General features: G+C 44.1%; 1 protein-coding gene across 1 annotated transcript; it reads right to left on the reverse strand.

The window, feature by feature from the left end:
• Positions 1-4915: 4915 nt before the first annotated feature.
• LOC133360942 (olfactory receptor 52B2-like) lies at positions 4916-5837 on the reverse strand. Its single transcript, XM_061579825.1, is given in 2 exon segments — positions 4916-5251; positions 5253-5837. Coding segments are annotated over 2 exon segments (921 nt in total).
• Positions 5838-18922: the final 13085 nt, after the last annotated feature.

Here is an 18922-nt window from a genome sequence, read left to right on the forward strand (position 1 = left end):
TGATAGTCGTGATGATGGTGATGATGGTTGTGGTGATGATGGTGGTGGTGATGATGATGATGATGATTTAAAGCTCAGCCATCGAGGTATCGTGGTTGTTCTTTTTGTGGCGAGCGCTCTGTGTGTGCGTGTCGAATGAGCGAGGACGCTCGTGAAGGACGATGCTGCTGCTGCTGGGCAGTTGGAGGCAGTCGCCCTCCAGCAACAACGGAGGGCGGAGGAGCGACGCTCACAACAACGAGCGGAGCTCCGGGCGACTAAAGCACAGCATGTTGGCACAGTAGGGGGCACAAGTGGTGCATCGGCCAGTCGTCTCAGTCAGTCGACCCGTGGCACCTGCTGGGTCTGCCCCGTGAACTCCTGGTGCACCTAGCCTGGCACAGTAAGGGGGCACAGGTGGTGCATCGGCCACTCATCTCAGTCAGTCGACCGCGTGGCACCTGCTGGGTCTGCCCCGTGACCTCCTGGTGCACCTAGCCTGGCACAGTAGGGGGGCACAGGTGGTGCATCGGCCAGTCGTCTCAGTCAGTCGACTCGTGGCACCTGGGTCTGCCCCGTGAACTCCTGGTGCACCTAGCCTGGCACAGTAGGGGGGCACAGGTGGTGTATCGGCCAGTCGTGTCAGTCAGTCGACTCGTGGCACCTGCTGGGTCTGCCCCGTGAACTCCTGGTGCACCTAGCCTGGCACAGTAGGGTGGCACAGGTGGTGCATCTACCGGTCATCTCAATAAACCAACACATGGCACCTGCTGGGTCTCTTCCCGAAACCTCCTCCAGTCAGCTAGCCTTCGACATTTCACGTGGCCTCAAAGTGCACCTGGCCGGACACATGCGCCGTGGTGACGTCGCATAGTGGCGAATGACGGATATTGGTAATGAACGAGACCCTATAACGACAACAACAATAACGCTGCCGTATATTCGTTCGGCAACTGGACCGCCAATGCAGCTCGGCGGAGCCATGGGCTGAGTTTGTGAGCGCCTCTGGGTGCAGAGTGGAGTCAACAAACATCAACAACAACAAATTATAATAATTCACATTTATAATGCGCATTATAAATGTGGGTTAACGACACGTTGTGGGTTTACTCTCCAATACACCGGTGGGCTAAAGGAGTATACTATACGCTATACACTACTATACACTATACTAGTAACTAATTGGCACATTGTTTACGTGACAAACCTTACTGGCTGTGTCGGGTGGTGGAGGGTTACGACACATTTATACTTACGCGATCTAACCCAAAAAACCTTACTCTTTGGTTCTTTCGGTAAAGTCACGTAGGTAGAAATATAACAAAATAAATCACGACGTTTCGTTTTATTTCTACCTACGTGACTTTACCGAAATAACCAAAGAGTATGGATTCCTGCAGTCACGAAAGCTTAAAATCAAGACCAAAAAACCTTTATTATGAATAATATTGGTCGCGAAAGCCTTCTAAGCTTTAACGGGAAGGCACCATTTAAAGAGATGGGGTTTTCCATGGCAGGCTTGAATATAGCTACCGACTCATTCTCATGATAACACACACACCGTCCCATCGGTTTCATATACAGCGTGCTTAAAAAAAACGTTAACACTTCTGAGAATTTGCAACAATACCACAAGAAATATACCTCTGGGCTCTGGAGATCACCTGGAGAAGATTACTGGCATGTTTTGACAATGAAGGTGAACAAGTAGAGACTCTGACTTTTTGAAGCAATTACATATGTAATGTGAGGACATATCTAGAGGATTGGTTCTGCTGGCTTTAGCCACAGCCAATGGGAGGACGAGTCAGGGGCGTGGTCCTGGGAGCGTACGATGGAGTCTAGAAGATTCCATAGAGGCTAACCAGGATTGGTGGAAAGGTACCACGTGACCCGGGTATTAAAAGGGGTGGAGACGAACAACACGTGGTCAGATCTGGAACGAACGGAGGGTGAGACCACGCTGGAGCAGGGTCCAGGCTGCCACGTGGTCCAGGCTGCCACGTGGTCCAGGCTGCCCACGTGGTCCAGGCTGCCCACGTGGTCCAGGCTGCCCACGTGGTCCAGGCTGCCACGGGGTCCAGGCTGCCACGTGGCCGCGCGTGTCTCCCTCTCACGCTGTCTGTCAGCAGCGTGAAGGAGTAAGATGGGAGTGTTGTGAACGAGAGACAAATAAAGACATGATTCTAGAAGTCGCTTCCACGAGCCTTTATTACACATACATTTGTATTATCCGGTTTTTTTACCATTGTAGTGACTAACTCGGAGACGATAAAACTTGGAGGCACTTCTTTGATTAACGAGCACCAGCGGTATAATACACACCTTACGTGGGTACAAACTCTACAGTCGCTCGCCTATACACAACTCTACGTGGGTACACACTATTACCGTTGCTAGCCTATACACAACACTAACCGTCTAACACTGACGGCGCTGAACCGAAACAGCCAACAACGATCCTAGCAGCGCAATATCGAGTGAAGGCGACATCGATGATGGCGACGAGACGACAGCGACGATGGCGACGATCTTGAGTAGTCTTCTTGGTTCTTTCGGTAAAGTCACTTAGAAGGAAAATACTAAAATAATAAAAATAAAACGTAACAAAATAATTCTCACGACGTTTCGGCCACAACGCAAGCAGCCGTCCTCAGGTGAAGAATGAAACACCACCAAGCTTGGAGCGTATATTTAAGCTGGGTTAGTGGGAGAAGAGCGCCTTGACAAAGGAATTAATGTTTTATTTTTATTATTTTATTATTTCCCTTCTACGTGACTGTACCGAAAGAACCAAGAAGATGAACCCCTGCAGTCACGAAAGCTTTAAATCGAAATTTCACGCGTTGATTCTCAAATGTGGAGACGAAGGGCAAAAGCGGAGGAACCCCGTAGAACATATTCTTAGGTTTTTTCGGTAAAGTACACGTGACTTTACCGAAAAACCTAAGAATATGATTCCTTGCAGTCACGAAAGCTTCAAATCTAGAACCCGTAGAACATAACACGCGACCAGCATCGTCAGGCTCCGGGAAAGAACCCTTCACCTCCTGCGTAACCAGGCAAGGGATAGAACATTTCCTCGCCACGGTGACACCGGTGCAGCCGATCACCCAGTTAATCTCGTTTGGCAACACCAATGGGAAGCGATTGTTGGGGTTGGTGGTGGAGAGGAGGAAGAGAGTCAGCAGCCAGCTACGAATATCCTGGCACAGATTCATGCTTAAGTAGCCATATGATGATAATTGGTTTTTTACCCTTCTATCTGGCAACAAAACTGACACCTTATTTTTACAAGGAGTCATGTTTGCATAGACTACAATACCTGCAGCCATAATGCAAAAAAAAACATAACTCTGATAATATATGCATTATCATAATGCATATATTATCAGAGTTGTTTGCATTATGGCTGCAGGTATTGTGGTCTATGCAAACATGACTCCTTGTAAAAAAAGGTGTTAGTTTTGTTGCCAGATAGAAGGGTAAAAAAACAATTATCATATTTTTTACTGCCAAATGAGGTTCCAATGGTAACCATATGATTTAGAACAAATCATGTCACGACGGTTAGTGTCTGATCTTCAAACGGTTCTGCCATCGGCAAACTTCACACTCGTCAGAATCGGAATATTTTTTGAGAACCCGTGGAGGAATCACGTGGACTATGAAGATCTTTTTCACAGATGTCAAGTAGGGGGCACGGGGTCAGAACGTGGCAATAACAAACAATACAAAAATATGATAGGAGTGCAAAGTGTAGGAAAGGTGACTGCAGGAATTCATATTTTTTGGGTCTTTCGGTAAAGTCACGTAGATAGGTTCAAAGAAAATAACTAAAAAAATTCGCAAAAAACTACGACGTTTACATTTTTATTGTACCAGGTAAGGTGCACTGAGCAATTCACTTCTCTGTCAGAAGCGATCGTCCCACAAATAAAGCTAAAAAGAAATTAGCTTATCATGTGCAACCAAATAATCTAAATACTCTGAACGCATGTTTACAAATGTGGAGATGGAAAACCGGAGGATCCGGAGAAAAAAATCCACGCGACCACGGGGAGATTGAGAGACACGGCAAACTCCAAACGTACGACAGGCTTCAGGGTCGGGATAGAACCCTCGACCTCCTGCATACCAGGCGAGGAAAATAGCATCTCTCCACATCGATCTGAGTGCCCAGGTTTGGCTAGCAGTGGATACAAAAAACTACCAACTAGATCTGTCACGCGTAGCCTACACAGTGATGCACCACCGCTACCATGCACATCTTCGTCACTTAGAAACGTGATGAGGATGATGGTACAGGTGTGTATGTATGTCAGCATGCTGAACTTCTTTCGCCCTGTACGTAGCTAACATCTCTTCTCTGACGACATGTACCCGTCAGAGGAGAGAATTCGGAAAGAGTCTTAAAATATTTTGAAGCAAATATTGCGGAAGATAAAAATGCGAGATTCACAATCAGAATATTTATTTATAACGGAGGAATGAGATTAAGACTAGGGTGGCCATTGCAACTTAAATGTTGGGAAAATCTACGGGCAGATGAAAAAAAATCCATCGAGTCTAATAATCTACCTTCTGTGAACGATAGCATTATCTGCAAAATTATAAAGCTGTGCTCATTGGATATCCAGATCAGGTGAAACAAGATTTGAAGATACTCGTTGATTCCAGAACTGACCGTTATGATGCTTGATTGCGATGGAACAAGACTGGACACGGACTGGATTCAGATTGCAACCAGATATTTGCTTGCTAGTTAGTCATAACCAGATCGAAAACAACCGGATCAGATTGAATGGTGTGACATTAGACTCAAGCATCTGCGAACCGATTGGAGCATATGTGAACCAACTGAAGCATCCGTGCAAAAAATATCTTCATAACCCAGCCTCCAGTCTAAACAAAAAACAATTCCGATCCTAACTAATTATGGCAACTCGGCTTTTCCCATAGAAACCTTCCGACGCACCATCTTCAGGACTCCACGACGAATCGCGTCCGTGCGGAGTCCGTAGACAATGGGATTCAGGGCCGGCGGGATGACGTACTGCAACGACTGCAGGGGCACGCGCACCTCGCGTACGACCCCCGAGAAGAACTGGAGGCCACTGCCGACGGTGAACAATATGGAGCCGAAGTAGATGCAGATGATGGCGAGGTGGGTCATGCACGTCTGGAACGCTCTCTGGTTCTGCCGGAGACTCCTCTTACGAAACTCGAACAGGATGAGGCAGTAGGCAACCGCCACCACGAGCAGGGGTAAGGACGATGGCCACGAACACGTTGGCGTACACATACACGATGTTGTAGTAGACCTCGCCGCAAGCCAGGTTGGTGAGCACCATGAAGTCGCAGTTGGGCGCGAACGTCACCAGCGGTCTGCAGAAGCTTAGACGCAGCACCATGCCCACGTAGCCCATGCCCGGCACGACCGAGATGGCCACGATGGCCAGGAATGCCTTGGTGACCCGCGCGTTCGACACGAAGCTGTGGTAGCGTAGCGGCTGCCCGATTGCAATGAAGCGGTCGACGGACATGAGGGCCAGGACGTAGCCCTGCATTCTGATGGTCACGTGGAGGAAGAACATCTGAGTCATGCACTCGGACAGGGACACGTTGTTGTAGGACATGAGGTTGGTCATGATCCTCGGCAGGGAGTTCGTGGTCTCGACCACGTCCGTGACGGACAGCAGGGCCATGAGCACGTACATGGGCTTGTGTAGATTCGACTCGTGGTAGATGACAAGGCACAGCAGGAGGTTGCCGACCACCGTGACGAGGTAGACGAGGAGGATGGAGATGAAGGCGAAATATCGGAAGCTCGCAGGCTCCCGGAATGGCGTGGCCATGAGGATGGAGGTGAACGATGGTGGGGAGGTGTTGGTGGACAGGTTTGCCTCCATCGGGGGGGGGGACCACCTTTGGGACAAAGCAAGACAAGAGTGGAAGCATCTTCCTCCGCAAAAAAGAATGATACGAGCACAGCAGAGTCCTGAAGGAGTATTGTTCACAACGAGTAAACGCGGTGTGTGTGTGTTACGGTCGTGAATGAAACACACGCGGGCAATCGAAAATGGCGGTGCAAACGTGTGGGGAGCAAGAGGCGCCAGATAAAGGTTACGTAAGCAATGCTGTTTTGGTCTGATAGGAACATTTAAAAAAATTACCCCGTAAAAACAAAGTTTTTCACTATAAATCCTTTATATGCGTGGCGGCTAGAATCCTCTCGTCATCTGGCTTGAGATAGCTGCCACCTATGGGTCAGATGATTGCCTGCCACCATTAAGCAGTTGGTAATTAAATATAATTTATTTTTTCCTAAAAAGTGTAAAATTTTGGGAAAAAAATTTCACGAAAATAAATTGTCACGCACAACGAGTCTATGTGCAAAATGTCAGCTCGATTGGATCATCGGAAAGTGGGTTAAAAACGACCGAAAGATTTGCACGGTCGTAAGCGCGCAAGCAAGCAAGCAAGTGAACTTAATATAAAGGATTTAAAAAGAGCGGGGGGGGGGGCAGAGCAAAAGTAAGGAACCACGCTGATGACGAGCGTCGAAGAGGTTCCAACACGGAAATGTGTTTTGTTACCGAACACAATTATAGCGAATGGAATGTTTAATAGGAAAAAGGAGGAACTTCTGAGGCTACAGAAGAGAGTTAGAGGAACTAAAGTGGTCCTATAGGTGAAGATATTCGGTAGACAACCTATTTAATCGACCTCAGAGCTCAGCCGATCTGCGACAGAGATTTCACCTTTGCCACCTTCAAACTGTGCATCAATATGACTATATGGGAACTGCACCTTTCGTATGGTTATATGGGAGATATAACTTTCACGGAGCTATATTTGGAGATGCGCCTTTCGTAACACTATATGGGAGATGCACCTTTCATATGGCTATAAGACAGATGCACCTTTTGTATGGCTATATGGGAAATGCACCTTTCGTATGGCTATATGGGAAATGTACATTTTGCATGGTTTAATGGGAAATGCACATTTTATTTGGCTTTATAGGAGATGTGCATTTTGTATGGCTATATGAGAAATGGACCTTTTGTATGGCTATATGGGAAATGCACCTTTCGTATGGCTATATGGGAAATGGACCTTTTGTATGGCTATATGGGAAATGCACCTTTCGTATGGCTATATGGGAAATGTACATTTTGCATGGTTTAATGGGAAATGCACCTTTTATTTGGCTTTATAGGAAATGTGCATTTTGTATGGCTATATGAGAAATGGACCTTTTGTATGGCTATATGGGAGATGCATCTTCCATATGGCTATATGGGAAATGCACATTTCGTATGGCTACATGAGAGATGCACTTTTCGTCTCCCTACATGGCAGATGCCCTCTACCGTATGGCTATATGGGAGATGTGCCTTCCGTATTGCTATATGGTAAATGCAGCTTTCATATGTCTATATGGGAGATGGCCCCTACAGTATGGATATATGGGAGATGCACCTTTCATATAGTTATATGGAAGACGTATCTTTTGTTTGGCTATATGGGAGAAACTCTTTGGTTCATTCGGTAAAGTCACGTATAAAGATAAAATAATAAATTAAATACTAGCATACGACGTTTCGATTGCAAAACAAGCAATCATCATCAGGTATAAATTAAATAGAAACACAAATCTAGTATACTTAGAAATGTAATGTAATACAACAGAGAGTCGGATAACATAACAGTCAACACCCGTGTTATCCGACTCTCTGTTGTATTACATTACATTTCTAAGTATACTAGATTTGTGTTTCTATTTCATTTATACCTGATGATGATTGCTTGTGTTGCAATCGAAACGTCGTATGCTAGTATTTAATTTATTACTTTATCTTTATACGTGACTTTACCGAAAGAACCAAAGAGTAATTCCTGCAGTCACGAAAGCTCCAAATTAAATATATGGGAGATGTCCCTTCTGTATGTCTATATGGGAGATGCATCTTTTGTATAGCCAGATACTAACGTTGCCCATGGACTCACCAATGTCCATAGACTTTCACTGCCCGTAGACATTGCCCAGACTCATATTGCACATAGACTAACATTGCCCATAGACTAGCATTGTCAAAGACTAGAATTGCCCAAAGACTAACGTTGTCCAAATACTAACATTCCCCAAGTACTAACATTGCCCAAAGACTAACATTTCCCAGAGACTAACAATGCCCAACAACTAACGTTGCCCATAGACTACCATTGCCCATCGACTAGCAAATTCTTGAGTGAAATCATGAACCGCCAATAGCGGGCACCAATACATACGTTTCAATTGCTCTATAGTCTGAGATCATCGGTAATTGTAATCCATCATTTAACACGTAACTTCAATCATTGCGAAATACTCCAGTGCAATGCATCTTCTTCTAAGCCTTGAGAGATTTTGAAATATCGAGTCTGCAATTAGTATTATAAGCTAGGAGGCTAATTGCTGTAATGGACTCCTTGGATTTTCTCCCTCCATGAGCTGATATGCTTTGCCGATCCTCAAATCACATCCACTATCCTAACATACGTACAGACAAAGACCCCCATATAGACTTAACAGACTGTTGGGGCAAGTACTGTTAGCGAGCACCTATCAAGGCCGAAACGGTACACGGGGGGGTGGGTGGCCAACACCACGCCCGACCGCCTTTGTCTCCCTAGTAGCGATGTTTACACACGAGGTACTCATTTGAGACTGAGTCAACTTAGAGGAGGCCCATGCCCAGTTTAGATCATTCGTAGCGCTAAACCGCTACACTACTGCTCACCATTACATACAGATTCATAGTCACATAGACTCACATGATCCACAGACTTAGATAGAGAACCATAGATTGATATACAGACCCATAGAGTCACATATACTCACATGACCCATAGACTTACCCAGACATCCATAGAGGCGCATACACTCACATGATATATCGTCGTATATAGAGATACAAAGACTGATGTACAGACCCATAGAGTCACATACACTCACATGATCCATAGACTTATATATAGATGCATAGACTAATGTACAAACCCATATAGAGTCACATACACTCACATCACCCGTAGATTTACACAGACATCCATAGAGTCACGTAAACTCACATGATCCATAGACTTAAATAGATATACATAGACTGATATACAGACCCATAGAGTCACACTCACATGATGCATATACTTAGAGATATATAGACTCATATAGAGACCCATAGAGTCACACACACTCACATTATCCATAGACTTAGTATAGAGATAGACAGACTCATATAGAGACCCATAGAGACACACACACTCACATGATCCATATACTTGGATAGAGATACGTAGACTCATATAGAAACCCATAGAGTCACACATACTCACATGATCCATAGACTTAGAGATCTATATATAGACTCATATACACACCCATATAGTCACACTCACATGATCCATAGACTTAGATAGAGATACATAGACTCATATACAGACCCACAGAGTCCCACATACTCACATGATCCATAGACTTAGATAGATATACATAGACTCATATAGAGACACATAGAGTCACATACACACTCACATGATCTATAGACTTAGAGATACATATACTCATATAGAGACCCATAGAGTCACACACACTCACATGATCCATAGACTTAGATAGAGATACCTAGACTCATATACAGACCCACAGAGTCCCACATACTCACATGATCCATAGACTTAGATATATATACATAGACTCATATAGAGACCCATAGAGTCACATACACACTCACATGATCCATAGACTTAGAGATACATATACTCATATAGAGACCCATAGAGTCACATACACTCACATTATCCATAGACTTAGATAGAGATACATAGACTCATATAGAGACCCATAGAGTCACATACACACTCACATCATCCATAGACTTAGAGATCTATATATAGACTCATATACACACCCATATAGTCACACTCACATGATCCATAGACTTAGATAGAGATACATAGACTCATATACAGACCCACAGAGTCCCACATACTCACATGATCCATAGACTTAGATAGATATACATAGACTCATATAGAGACCCATAGAGTCACATACACACTAACATCATCCATAGACTTAGAGATCTATAGACTCATATAGAGACCCATAGAGTCACACTCACATGGTCCATATACTTAGATAGAGATACAGACTCATATACAGACCCATATAGTCACATGCACTCACATGATCCATAGACTTAGTATAGAGATACATAGACTCATATACAGACCCATAGAGTCACACTCACATGATCCATATACTTAGATAGATATACATAGACTCATATACAGACCCACAGAAGCACACACACTCACATGATCCATAGACTTAGTATAGAGATAGACAGACTCATATAGAGACCCATAGAGACACACACACTCACATGATCCATATACTTGGATAGAGATACGTAGACTCATATAGAAACCCATAGAGTCACACATACTCACATGATCCATAGACTTAGAGATCTATATATAGACTCATATACACACCCATATAGTCACACTCACATGATCCATAGACTTATATAGAGATACATAGACTCATATACAGACCCACAGAGTCCCACATACTCACATGATCCATAGACTTAGATAGATATACATAGACTCATATAGAGACCCATAGAGTCACATACACACTCACATGATCCATAGACTTAGAGATACATATACTCATATAGAGACCCATAGAGTCACACACACTCACATGATCCATAGACTTAGATAGAGATACCTAGACTCATATACAGACCCACAGAGTCCCACATACTCACATGATCCATAGACTTAGATAGATATACATAGACTCATATAGAGACCCATAGAGTCACATACACACTCACATGATCCATAGACTTAGAGATACATATACTCATATAGAGACCCATAGAGTCACATACACTCACATTATCCATAGACTTAGATAGAGATACATAGACTCATATAGAGACCCATAGAGTCACATACACACTCACATCATCCATAGACTTAGAGATCTATAGACTCATATAGAGACCCATAGAGTCACACTCACATGGTCCATATACTTAGATAGAGATACAGACTCATATACAGACCCATATAGTCACATGCACTCACATGATCCATAGACTTAGATAGAGATACATATACTCATATACAGACCCATAGAGTCACACTCACATGATCCATATACTTAGATAGATATACATAGACTCATATACAGACCCACAGAAGCACACACACTCACATGATCCATAGACTTAAATAGAGATACATAGACTCATATACAGACCCCATGGAAGCACACACACTCACATGATCCATAGACTTAAATAGAGATACATAGACTCATATAGAGACCCATAGAGTCACGTACACTCACATGATCCATAGACTTAGAGATCTATATATAGACTCATATACACACCCATATAGTCACACTCACATGATCCATAGACTTAAATAGAGATACATAGACTCATATACAGACCCAGAGAGACACACACACTCACATGATCCATATACTTAGATAGATATACATAGACTCATATACAGACCCACAGAAGCACACACACTCACATGATCCATAGACTTAGTATAGAGATAGACAGACTCATATAGAGACCCATATAGACACACACACTCACATGATCCATAGACTTGGATAGAGATACGTAGACTCATATAGAAACCCATAGAGTCACACACACTCACATGATCCATAGACTTAGTATAGATATATATATAGACTAATATGCAGACCCACCGAGGCACACACACTCACATGATCCATAGACTTAGTATAGATATACATAGACTCATATAGATACCCATAGAGTCACAAACACTCACATGATCCATAGACTTAGAGATCTATATATAGACTCATATACACACCCATATAGTCACACTCACATGATCCATAGACTTAAATAGAGATACATAGACTCATATACAGACCCATGGAGGCACACACACTCACATGATCCATAGACTTAGAGATACATATACTCATATAGAGACCCATAGAGTCACGTACACTCACATGATCCATAGACTTAGATAGAGATACATAGACTCATATACAAACAGTCGCATGATCCACAGACTACATACAGGCAAGACAAAGGCGAGGCAAAGATCCCCCATATAGCCTTAACAGACTGCTGGGGCAAGTGCTGTTAGCGAGCACCTATGAAGGTCGACACAGCACACGAGGAGGGGGTGGGTAGCCAGCACCACGCCCGACTGCCTTTGTCTCCCCAGTGCCGATGTTTACTACACACCACACTGAGTACTCATTTGAAGCTGAGTTGTCCTAGGGGAGGCCCAGGACCGGTTCAAATAATCGTCGCCCGGTGTTGGCCGCGAGCGGGAATTGATCCCGGGTCGGCGGGTTCGTAGCGCAGCGTAGCGCTTACCGCTGCACCACCGCTCTCCACAGAGTCACACGCGCTCACAAACACAGACCCGGTGTTGTGTGTGAACACCGTGCATCACTGGGGAGGACAAAGGCGGTCGGGCGTGGAGTTAGCCACCCCCTCGCCTGTGCTGTGATGGCATTCATAGGTGCTCGCTAACAGCACTTGCCCCAACAGTCTGTTAAGGCTATATGGGGGCATTTGCCTTTGTACATGACACACACGGTCACTCCATCACAAAGACAAAGATCCTCCGTATAGCCTTAACAGACTGCTGGGACAAGTGCTGGTAGCGAGCACTAGGGCGGGGGTGGGTGGCCAGCACCACAAACGGCCGCCTTTGTCTCCCCGGTGCTGATGTTTACCAGACACCGCACCGGGGAACCCCATATATTTGAGGCTGAGTTGACCTAGGGGGTGTGACCCAGGAACGGGTTCGGATGTTCGTCACCGCTGCACTTCATCGAAGAACCGAGACCCCGTCGCTTAGCCTTCTATACACTACTATACACTACTATACACTACACTATACACTACATTATACACTACTATACACTACACTAGACACTACACTATACACTACACTATTATACACTAAACTACTACAAACCTGTCCACCCCTTATCAGTACCCTAACTTAGTACAGGCCAATTCAGACCTTATTGATCACCCCGTGCCCCTCATGAATGTCAACGTTCATCCTATACACGACACTATACACTACACTATATTCTATTATACACTACACTATACACTACACTATACACTACTATACACTACACGATACACTACACTATACACTACACTATACACTACACTATACACTAATATATATTACACTATACACTACACTATACACTACACTATACACTACACTATACATTACACTATACACTACACTATACACTGCTATACACTACTATACACTACACTATACACTACACTATACACTACTATACACTACACTATAAACTACACTATACACTATACACTACACTATACACTACACTATACACTATTATACATTACACTATACACTACACTATACACTACACTAAAAACTAAACCACTACATACCTGTCAACCCCTCATCAGTGCCCTACCTTACTAAAGACCAATTCAGACCTCACTGGTCACCCCCTGCCCCTCATTAATCTCAACGTTAATTCCACAAAGTCCCATCATCACAAGGGAGAAACACGATCAAATAGAACAAAAAAAATGATTTTTGTTGCAAGTATTGAAACGTCTGCACGCCGCATGGACCTGAAAACTCGATCTCCCTGTACAAGAATACGGGGCGAAACCGCGTGGCTTTACAGGGACGTTAACGCATCCGTGGTTCTTACCACGAGACTTACACCTTGCCGGGAACGAAACTCTCCGATGGCGCACCGCACCGAACACCACACCACGCGGAAGAGGGAAAGAGCCAAATAAATAACAAAAATCATGAACGGCAACGATAAACACACACACACAGACACAGAAGCAGGCTAGCGATATTAACAGGCGTAAGTTTTACATCTCGTTCGCATCTTGCGGAGCGAGAGATTTTTCTTTTTGTATTAAAAATAAACTCGCTCCGCCTTTTATTTGCTCTTCTTTTGTGGGCGTTGTATCGCTCTCTCCCTCCTTCTCTCTCTCTCGCTCGCTCTCTCTCTCTTTGTCTGCCTCCTTGTGGGTCCCACAGAGAGGCACGTGGGGCAAGAGCGAGACAATCTCGACTCGGCAACACGCGATTCCACTGGGACCGCCACCACCGCCGCCAACGTCACGGTGAAAGATCCACCGGCTGGGGGTGCCTCCGCCTCCGCCTCCAAACCCCTTCCCTTTCCCTCTGGTGGCCAAAGCTACGAGGTTTGGACGGAGGGGGCCCTCTTGAGAACCACCACTTTCGAACAAGTGTCAAAAAAATTAACCCGTAAAAACAAAGTTTTTCACTATAAATCCTTTATATGCGTGGCGGCTAGAGTCCTCTCGTCCTCTGGCTTGAGATGGCTGCCACCTATGGGTCAGATGATTGCCTGCCACCATTAAGCAATTGGTAATTAAATATTTTAAAAAAATCCTAAAAGTGTAAAATTTTGGGGAAAAAATTTCACGAAAATAAATTGTCACGCACAACGAGTCTGTGTGCAAAATGTCAGCTCGATTGGATCACGGGAAGTGGGTTAAAAAACGACCGAAAGATTTGCACGGTCGTAAGCGCGCAAGCAAGCAAGTGAACTTAATATAAAGGATTTAAAAAATTAACCCGTAAAAACAAAGTTTTTCACTATAAATCCTTTATATGCGTGGCGGCTAGAGTCCTCTCGTCCTCTGGCTTGAGATGGCTGCCACCTATGGGTCAGATGATTGCCTGCCACCATTAAGCAATTGGTAATTAAATATTTTTAAAAAATCCTAAAAAGTGTAAAATTTTGGGAAAAAATTTCACGAAAATAAATTGTCACGCACATCGAGTCTGTGTGCAAAATGTCAGCTCGATTGGATCACGGGAAGTGGGTTAAAAAACGACCGAAAGATTTGCACAGTCGTAAGCGCGCAAGCAAGCAAGCAAGTGAACTTAATATAAAGGATTTAAAAAATTAACCCGTAAAAACAAAGTTTTTCACTATAAATCCTTTATATGCGTGCGGCTAGAGTCCTCTCGTCCTCTGGCTTGAGATGGCTGCCACCTATGGGTCAGATGATTGCCACCATTAAGCAATTGGTAATTAAATATTTTTAAAAAATTCCCTAAACAGTGTAAAATTTTGGTAATTTTTTTCACGAAAATTAATTGTCACGCACAACGAGTCTGTGTGCAAAATGTCAGCTCGATTGGATCACGGGAAGTGGGTTAAAAAACGACCGAAAGATTTGCACGGTCGTAAGCAAGCAAGCAAGCACGCAAGCAAGCAAGTTAACTTAATATAAAGGATTAAAAAAGAACGGAGGCTGAGCCCTCTTCCCCCCCCCCCCCCCCCCCCTTGCAGCATTAAATGTTCGAGACCGATAAAGCTCACTCCAATATCTATCATCTATTTCTATAAAAGAACATTTTGTGAATATGTTTTCAGTTTCATTTATTTGGTATAGCCCTGTGAGCCATTCGGCTCTTGAATCGGGTGTAACCGCAACAAACAAAAAATAAAAACATGAACAAGAAAACATCTTAAAGTGACTATGCGCAAACAGCAAAAATCCAGAAAAAAAATGCAAAGTTTTCCAGAAAAAGCACCGTACACCAACACTGTGCAAAAATCCCAGTGAGATGCAAGTCAAACATCAACAACAACAACAACCACAAGACAACTTGGATTAAAGCCATCATTCTAACTCCGTACTACAACAAACAAACATGGCCAAACCCAAAAAAACGTTTCGAAATCATCAAAATAATGTGTGTCTGTTCAAAATGTTTAGCATACTTCCCAACATGCAACAAACTTGAAATTCGGCATATGGGTAGCTTCCAGACTGTACACAATGCAAAAAGTAGAAAAATATCTTTTGGAATTGGGGGGGGGGGAGGGCGCAATAATGGATATATTTTGCACGACCAATAAACGTTGATTGATTGAGTCACTGCGCCACTGATAATGTAGTCACTACTCCACTAATAATGTACTTAGTATGCCACTGATAACCTCGCAGTGTTTTTGGTATGTTAGTGAAGTTTTTTCTTTCTTTACTCAGAACGCATTTTGCTATTATTTCTTATGACCGCCAAGCACCTTTTGGTCATTAGATTGTCGGTTTTACCCACCTCAGCTGACCTGGGTCCTTTATTCGGACACGCACCCACCCCCCCTCCGTCCCGAAGCAGCTCCATTTAAGTTACCCGCTGTTCTTCCCAGGAAACATCAGCGCAGACAGAGCCAGAGAGCCTGGTGAGACTGAGAAGACGGGCCAATCCCCCCCCACTTCCCAGTATCTTGCTAGCCAATGTTCAGTCCATCGCGAATAAGCTGGACGAGCTGAGGCTTCGTAGAATCTCCTACCGACGAGATGGCAGAGACCGCGATGTCGTTTGTTTGACTGCAGCACGACTTTCCCCACTGGTGTTGAACCTCCGATTCAGCCCTTTGGATTTCTATGGAACGAGTGGTGGGGGGGGGACAAAGGCGTCGGGTAAGAGCAAAGGGGTTTCAATTTAAAGCTTTCGTGACTGCAGGTATTCATCTTCTTGTTTCTTTCGGTAAAGTCACGTAGAATGGAAATAATAAAATAATTTAAATAAAACATACTAAAATTATTATTGTGATAATTATTTTATGTTTTATTTGTATTATTTATTTGTATTATTTTATTTTTATTATTTATTCTCACAAGAATTATTTTATTATGTTTTATTTTTATTATTTATTATTTTTATTTTTATTATTTATTCTCACAAGAATTATTTTATTATGTTATATTTTTATTATTTTATTATTTCCATTCTACGTGACTTTACCGAAAGAACCAAGAAGAGCAAAGGGGGTTGTCCATAAATGACGTCACGCAATTTTGGACCGATTTTTTACCCCCCCCCCCCCCCATCGTCACACGGCGTGGCAAAAAGTCAGACCCCCCCTCAAATATGACGTCACAAAGCTCTGCCCCCCCCCCCCCAAAATAAAACATGCTTTAAATCGCTTTAAACTATTGTCATTGTAGTGCGTATTTAGTGTGGCGCTGCACTCTGATGTTGTAGGAGAAAAACATTTATTAAAAAGTATATTTAATTAAGTAGAACGTGTTGTTTATATTTATTTATTTAAGTTGCGCATTTCGATGTGACGTCACATTTCTCAAAACCACCCCCCCCCCTCGTCACACATCGTCACACATGTCTAACCCCCCCTCCCTCCTAGGTGCGTGACGTCATTTATGGACGGCCCCAAAAAAGGAGAGGGGGTATGCTTCACGATGAACAACTCTTGGTGTGACCGCAGCAATGTTGGAGAAGCGGTCGTCATTCTGTTGACCAGACCCGGAGTACATGACGATAAAAAACGCCGACCCCCATTATCTCCCGGGGGAAAATGTCCTTCTGTAATCCTCACGGCTGTAGACATAATTGCCCCGCAGGCCGACGCCAAACGGCGCTCTCAAGGCCTTTATACGGGATGTTTCAAATGACTGCAAGCCGCACACACAGAAGCCGCCATTGTGGCTGGGGAATTTTTAACGCAGCGAATTTAAGGAACGTTTCCCTCGAAATTCCACCAGCACATCAAATACCGACCAGTGGCGTAGCTAGGATATTTTGCGCCCGGGGACGAACTATAAAATTGGCGCCCCCCCCCCCCCCCCCCGTTTAATCACATACCAAAATGTAATTACATGACATGTAGGCTGTGTGTGGCGGAATATATCAACTTTTAGGTTGAGCTGTAGATGTGTGCAGTAGTTTCAGGCTGCCGCGCCCGCCGCAATAAGTTATCATGTAACGTCGTAAGCCTCATTTTGGCGCCCCTTTACCTTGGCGCCCGGGGACACATGTACCCCCCTGCCCCCCCCCCCCCCCCCCCCTAGCTACGCCTCTGATGCCGACACACACTTAGACCGGACATTGGACCACTGCTAATCTCCCTTCCGGGATGGATACAAATCCCTCCCTCGCCCAACGTTCAGCAAAATCGGAGCACGCCTCCATCCTGCTCGTCCTACCCATTTATAGGCAGAAGCTGAAACAGGAAGTGCCTGTGACGAGCACTGTTCAACGCTGGCCTAACCAATCGGAAGTTTCAAGTTTCAAGTTTAATTTATTAGGTATAGCCCTGTGAGCCATTCGGCTCTTGAATCGGGTGCAACCGCAACAAACCAAAAAACTAAAACATGAACAAGAAAACATCTTAAAGTGACTATGTGACTATGTTCAAACAGAAAATCCAAGAAAAGACAGCAAAACATTGCAGAAAAAGCACCATACACCAACACTGTGTGCAAAAATCCCAGTGGGATGCAAGTCAAACAACAACAACCACAAGACAACTTAGATTAAGGCCATCATTCTAACTCTGTACTACAACAAACAAACATGGCAAACCAAATCTGTGCTTCAGGACCGTTTTGCTTCCGTGGACTGGGAAATGTTCCGAGTCGCCTCTGAGAATAACATCGACGAGTACACAGACAACAGCCACCGGGTTCATCAAGAAGTGCGTAGACGACGCTGTTCCAACGGTGAAGAACAGGTCTGTCGGAAAGACAGCGTCTGAGGACGGCTGTTTGCGTTGTGGCCGAAACGTCGTGAGAATTGTATATTATTAAGTTTTATTTTTATTACTTTATTATTTCCCTTTTACGTGACTTTACCGAAAGAACCAAGAATATGAATCCCTGAAGTCACGAAAGCTTTAAATCGAAAAAATGTTTTCCTTTTGAAAATATTACTGTGTAGGCGTCACAGTACCCAGTAATCCAGGGGCCTCCACAATCTTAACCCGGCCCTGCCCCCACCCCTCCTTGTCTATTTCTGGCCTCTCTCCCTCGCTCTTTTTCCCCACCGG

This window comes from Lethenteron reissneri, chromosome 70, assembly GCF_015708825.2.
Source record: "Lethenteron reissneri isolate LAM-NWPU_2019-01 chromosome 70, ASM1570882v1, whole genome shotgun sequence".
Classification (NCBI taxonomy): Eukaryota; Metazoa; Chordata; class Hyperoartia; order Petromyzontiformes; family Petromyzontidae; genus Lethenteron; species Lethenteron reissneri.